This window comes from Chrysoperla carnea, chromosome 1, assembly GCF_905475395.1.
Source record: "Chrysoperla carnea chromosome 1, inChrCarn1.1, whole genome shotgun sequence".
Classification (NCBI taxonomy): domain Eukaryota; kingdom Metazoa; phylum Arthropoda; class Insecta; order Neuroptera; family Chrysopidae; genus Chrysoperla; species Chrysoperla carnea.
Genome location: NC_058337.1, coordinates 129,208,570 through 129,214,680, shown reverse-complemented (window position 1 = coordinate 129,214,680; position 6,111 = coordinate 129,208,570). Strand labels below are relative to the sequence as shown.

The window sequence follows — 6,111 nt, the reverse complement described above, 5'->3', positions numbered from 1 at the left end:
TTTTTAAATCATGTACCAGGAGTTGAACCCAGGTCTCGTGATCACCGGATCTATTTATTGAATGTAATCTCTTTAAATGCATGTTTCGAAAGCTATTGAGATATCCTCTCGACCAGCATAAAAAAGTTATAGGGCAAATTAGTCTCGTCAACAAATTCAAATTGGTGAAATATAAAGATAATGATCGTAGAAATGCGTGTGATAGCATGTTGGATACGAAATGGCATCTAGAAAAATGTATCAAAAGCGTTTTTAGCACATAAAAAATTTCAAAAGCTATAGACAATTAAAGATGAAAAAAACGATATTTTTAGAAATTTGAAACAAAAATTTTTAAAGAGTAGGAGATTTCCAACAAAAATTTTCACTCCCGAAAGTTTATCTCCATTATTTATTACTTTAATTTAACGCTGAAAAGAGGTCTTTTCGTCATTCTTAGATTGATGTAATAGTGCCAAAAACGAGTATCTCACACTTAATATTTTTTTGAAGGTACGGAATGTGCTAATTCTGTTTCCTCTTGATGTAATTTGGTGTTCATTAACCAACTAGTATACTGCGATCAACGAATTTATTATACGATCCTGTTTTGGAATTTTTGTTGTTCGGTTAAAAACAAAACATTTTATGTAACTTTTGTACAAATTATTCTCAAAATAGGTGACAAACATGTCCAAACCAAACGTTTCCTTAAAACAAAATTACATTATTTAAATCAGTGAACATTCAACACTCAAACAAAAAATTAAATAGTACTTCTCTCCAGAGTGCTCATCTTTTTTCTTTAAACAGTTCTTAGAAATCTATCAAAATTTCTTTTACAAATTTAGATTTTCTTATGGCTCTCTCAATTACCTCAGCTGAGAGGGCCATAACAGATGGACATCCATGCAGTAAGGAATATTTGGAAAGAATAATGCGAGAATATGAAAAAGATGAAACATTTACGATCAAAAAAATGACAAGTTCGAAAGCGTTGAACGAAGGTGATAATTATATTGCTGAGTTTTTTCGAGTAAAAATTGAAGCTGTAATTACTGTAGATGGTACAGAAAAAGGTAAATAAATTTTTTTTCATACTTATTTGTCCATATTACCGAATTTCTTAGCATCAAAATTAATTTTTTTTGTTTTATTTCAGAAATTGTAAAAAGTGTTATCGTAAAAAAACCTTATCGTGATGAAAAAAATGTACCACCATCAATTTTTAAATTCGAATCAATGGTTTATAATAATGTATTGAATAATATCGAAAAAACTTTCGAGTCTAAATTACCTGTGATTCAAAGCATCAGAGCTGATGAAGGAATTGTAGTCACAGAAGATTTTCGAGATGGTGGATGGATGCTATCAAATCGTCGCGAGGGCATGAATCAACAGCAAACGGAACAAGTCATGAAGGTAGAAAAAACCAAATATACTGTTAATACACCGAAAACTCTCACTTTTCAACAATTCAGTCAATTGTTCAGTAAAATAAATTCAAAATTTTTATAAATTCAAAGGGATTAATTTCGCAATAAGGATTTTCTTTTCGAAAATACTAATCTTGCTGATTGCTTTTTTCTAAATTTTATAGAACTATCATGTTTAGAAACTTATAATTTCTTTTTTGCAGGCATTAGCGAAATTCCACGCTGCATCGATTGTTCTATCAGTATCCCAATCGGACAAGTTTCAAGAATTATCCCAATACGTTCAGGATCAAGTTTATTCAAAGGAAAACGAAGAAGTTTGTAAGAAAACATTAGCTGATTCATATGAAATTACACGTTATTTCGCTGAAGAATATTTACCAAAGGCAAATGTTGAAGAAGCTACTGTTATTAAAAAATTTATGAAATACACATCAGATGAAATGTATATTCACGCAAGAAAGGCAACAAACGAAACACCTCATTTTGCTAAGGTTTTCGTTCATGGTGATTGTTGGGCAAATAATATAATGTTAAAAGAAGATGGCTCTGGAGGTAAGCTTCATTTTTTTCACCAAACTAGTAAATTCAAAGTACCCCAATTAAAAAAGTTACATTTACCCAAAGTTATAGAAAATAAACTGTATTTCTTTTTTTTCAGATCATGCACTATTAATAAACATCTCAACAGTTTGCCTAACAAGTCCAGCTCGTGATTTAGTTTATGTGTTTGCCACAAATTCTCAACAAGTCAATAAAACAGCATTAATTCAAGTATACGTTCAAGAACTACACAAACATTTAATCGCGCATAAAATTTCCGAAGATGTTATTAAACAATTCAGTACAGAATTCATTGAATCCGAAGTCAAACGTTTAGAAATTGTTGCACTTTTAACATCAATGTGGTTATTGGTACCAATTAGTTATACATCATTTCCAACAGTTGAAGAATACAATAAAGCAGAAAGAAAAGATAAACCAAAATTAGTTGGAAAACATATTGATAAAGAATTTTATACACGTCGATTAGTTGAAGTACTTCTTGAGTATGCAAAATAAGCTTTAAAAAAAAAATATTAAGAATTAATTGTTTTTAAATCGTTTTTTTGACAGATTTTTCTTATTCTTAAAGGTTTTTAATTTGTTTTCTTGTGTTTGTTTACTTAAAAATGCATTTTTAAGTTTAAATTTAGGTTTTTAATTTTTAAAGCTTTTTCGTGAGCTTTTTTAAAATGTTTATATGACCTCAGTTGTTAGGTTTATTTTCGAAAATTTGTATAAAATATGTATATTTTGTTGTAAAATTTTTTTTTTTTAGTTTAATTAATATTTTGTAAATTTTTTTTAAAAATTTAATACCAGTACTGTGTGTAATAATATGTTTTAATTGAAAGTGATAATAAATTCCAAAATTGTGATTTAAAATTTTTTGTCTGTTTATTTTTTTGATGCAATTTTTTATTTCAGAAAAAATTTCTGTAAGTCTTAGTCATATTTACAAAGAGATTTCAAGGATTTTCTAAATTTAAAAACAACTAAAAGAAATTAACCCTATTGATGAAGGTCTGCTAAAAAATTTGAAATAGAAGAATCAATTTAGAATCAATTAAAAAATTTTTCAATGAAATTTAAAAAGTTTTGCAATATTTATATCGGTTTTAGTAAGAATCTCAAAAACTATTCGACCAGTCATCAAATGCACCCGATTTTTGTACTTTTTGGGTCAAAATTACCTTTTATACTGGGTTTTATCGAAATTGGAGATTAAAACAATTTTTTTAATTTCTGCAATTTTTTTAAGGGGTACCCCTTTGATAAAATCGAGAAAAACGCAAACAAATTTTTGTTTTGGAATTTGATGAAACTAGTTGGATGGGGTAATTTTGATCCAAAAAGTATAAAAACTATGTTAATTTAATGATTGGATGCAGAGTTTCTGAGATATCGCAACATTTGGATCGATTTTAGTCCGTATCTCAAAAAATATTCGACCAGTCATCAAATGCATCCGATTTTTGTACTTTTTGGGTCAAAATTACCATATATACTGAGTTTTATGGAAATTAGAGATTTAACAAATTTTTCGATTTTCTGCAATTTTTTTAAGGAGTTTGATAAAATCGAGAAAAACGCAAAACAAAATTTTGTTTTGGAATTTGATGAAATTCATTGGATGAGGTTAAAAATCAGGTTAATTTAATGATTGGACCTATAGAAATAGTTACTTACAATGTCAAAGAGTATCATGGGCAAAACTTCATTTTCGAAAAAGTTAGAGTTCCTCACCAAAAAATTAAAATCCATAAATTGTGAACAAAAGGGAGAATAAGTGAGGGCTGTAACGTGGTAGTAACGTTGTTTTTGAAGGAGAAATTTCAGAGAGATTTTCTTCTTTACAATAAAATTCCAAATATTTATCGATCCCTTAAGCAATTATTATTTCCATATAAAAAACCACTAATTATTGAAAAAAATAGTTTTAAATAACTTATAAAACTATTCGAAATAAGAGAATTAATAAAAGTAACAAGATTAAGAAGATATGAAATGGTAGGTATTTTTGTTCAATGTCTTTTAAGAAAAATTTTTATTACATAAGAGCAAAATTGTCAGATATTAATTTTATAAATTGCTTATTATCTCGAATTAAAACGTATTTTAAAATATTAAGGAGACTTTCAGCATTTCTAAAATGAAGATTTAATAAAAATTTACCCGATAAAATATGTTTAATTGAGTATAAAATCATGAGAGATAAAAACGATTTTAAAATTTATTTATCAAACTGCAAAAAAAGTTACGAAGAAACTGGAACTAACATTTAGTAATTAAATCGTTAAGAAAATAAACTTGCCACGATTTTTATTCTTTTAAATCATAAAAATTTTGAGGATATAGAAAGTTTTAAAGCATTTCTTGCAGTTTTAGAACTAAATTTGAATAAAATAACCGAGTACATATGAACCTAAACATGATCTTTTTTACTTCATTTATGAATAAAATATGGATTTCTTCCTATGGGTGACATAGTTCATACTGTGGATATCGAAAACAATTTTAGTTTCTCCAAAATATGATATTCCATCGATTAATTATACGCTCAATCCCAATAGTTAATTATCGGATTTAATCCCGATGTTACCGAAAAAGGAAATAAATTTGCCCCAAAAAATAAATTTTATTGTAGGTAATTGTTTATCTTTAAAATTTTTAATTATTTGATCGATAATTTTAATAAAAATTTAATTTTTATTTAAATAAATTCGAATAAGAAGATGTAACTGAATTGAAATATAATTTTTTTTCAAATTTCTCTAATTTCAATTTATAAAAAGTTGTTGTTTAGTATTTTCTATAAATGTTTTGTCGAAATAAATTAGATCACTCATAGCCGGCCGCAACTTATAATTTTCGATTGAGGGATAATTTGACAATTCAACATAGAGCCTCAAGTTGGTTGTAATCACTACATAGTATAAAACAAAGTCGCTTTTTCTGTCCCTATGTCCCTTTGTACGCTTAAATCTTTGAAACTACGCAACGGATTTTTTTAATAGATAGAGTGATTCAAGAGGAAGGTTTTTATGTATAATACATCCATATTTTAGTAGAGTAAGGGGTTGAAATAGGGGTTGAAAGGGATATGCTTCAAAAACTAAAAAAGTTGTGCATCGATTAAGCTCAAATATTGACACGATATACAACCAGCTTCAAAGATCTATTGTTTTTATCTACTTTTAACCTTAGGAGGGTAGAAAGGTGTAGCGAGAAAGTGGGAAGGAATTATCGAATATTTACAAATATACCTAAGTGGGGTATCAAATAAAAGAGCATAACGTGTACATTACAAAACTGTTATCCAACGCAAGGAAATGTGGAGGGAGGGGTGCAAGTGGGGATGTTGCCCAGCAAAGCGGGTAGTTCACAGCTAGTTATGGAATAAAGTAAAAAAAAATCACTATTCACTCACAATTCAGGAATATAATGTTTAGGCAATCAACTTAGACAATCTTAATGAAAATTATTTCAATTTTAGATGATAGAATCCCAATAAAAAAATTACTTTGCTAACTTAATCTTTTTAACACTATTAATTTAACGCACCTGTATATCTGCCGGTGACATCGGGGCTCTTGAACGAAATTTAGTCTAAAGTGCTTTTTGCTATGCTTCAAGTTCAACTTTAGCGATCCGTCCCCAATAACAACTAGAAAAGAGGTAATGATATCCAAATTGTTCTCTTGAAACATTCAGAAAAGCTTTCAAACAAACAAAAATGAAAATCGGTTTATCAGCTATGGAACTTCGATGCCACAAACGAATCGATCAGACATAGGTTATTCCTAATAATTTGCAATTTAAAATGTTTCCACTCATTATCGGAAATAAATAATTCTACTTCGACTTCTACATGTTTGGACTTCTATATGTTTGCCAAATAATTTATACAATAGCCCCACACTTTTTACAGCACTGTCAAAATTTGGTTGTACATAGTTAAAAGAAATAAACAGCTTATATAACTTTTACAAATTTTTACAATAATTGGTAGCAACAAGTCAATTTACGAGGCGTAATTAAAAACAATTTGATCTACACAAAATCAGTGAACACTCGACATTCAAATCGAACAGTTATACATAGATAACCTCTCCAGAGTATCTACGCCGGAATTTTAATTATTTAACAAACA

At 28.3% G+C, this 6,111-nt stretch overlaps 1 protein-coding gene across 1 annotated transcript; it reads left to right on the top strand.

Moving 5' to 3' along the window:
• Positions 1 to 736: 736 nt before the first annotated feature.
• Positions 737 to 2,477, top strand: LOC123294863. Its single transcript, XM_044876045.1, has 4 exons — positions 737 to 1,058; positions 1,142 to 1,401; positions 1,619 to 1,970; positions 2,077 to 2,477. The coding sequence occupies exons 1-4, from the start codon at positions 839 to 841 to the stop codon at positions 2,475 to 2,477; spliced, it is 1,233 nt and encodes a 410-aa protein (XP_044731980.1). The 5' UTR covers positions 737 to 838.
• Positions 2,478 to 6,111: the final 3,634 nt, after the last annotated feature.

Bases quoted from the DNA above. Each gene is read 5' to 3' on its own strand.
- LOC123294863 (XM_044876045.1), top strand. From the start codon at position 839: ATGGCTCTCTCAATTACCTCAGCTGAGAGGGCCATAACAGATGGACAT. The intron at 1,059-1,141 runs GTAAATAAATTT...GTTTTATTTCAG, and splicing joins TGTAGATGGTACAGAAAAAG to AAATTGTAAAAAGTGTTATC. The intron at 1,402-1,618 runs GTAGAAAAAACC...TCTTTTTTGCAG, and splicing joins AAACGGAACAAGTCATGAAG to GCATTAGCGAAATTCCACGC.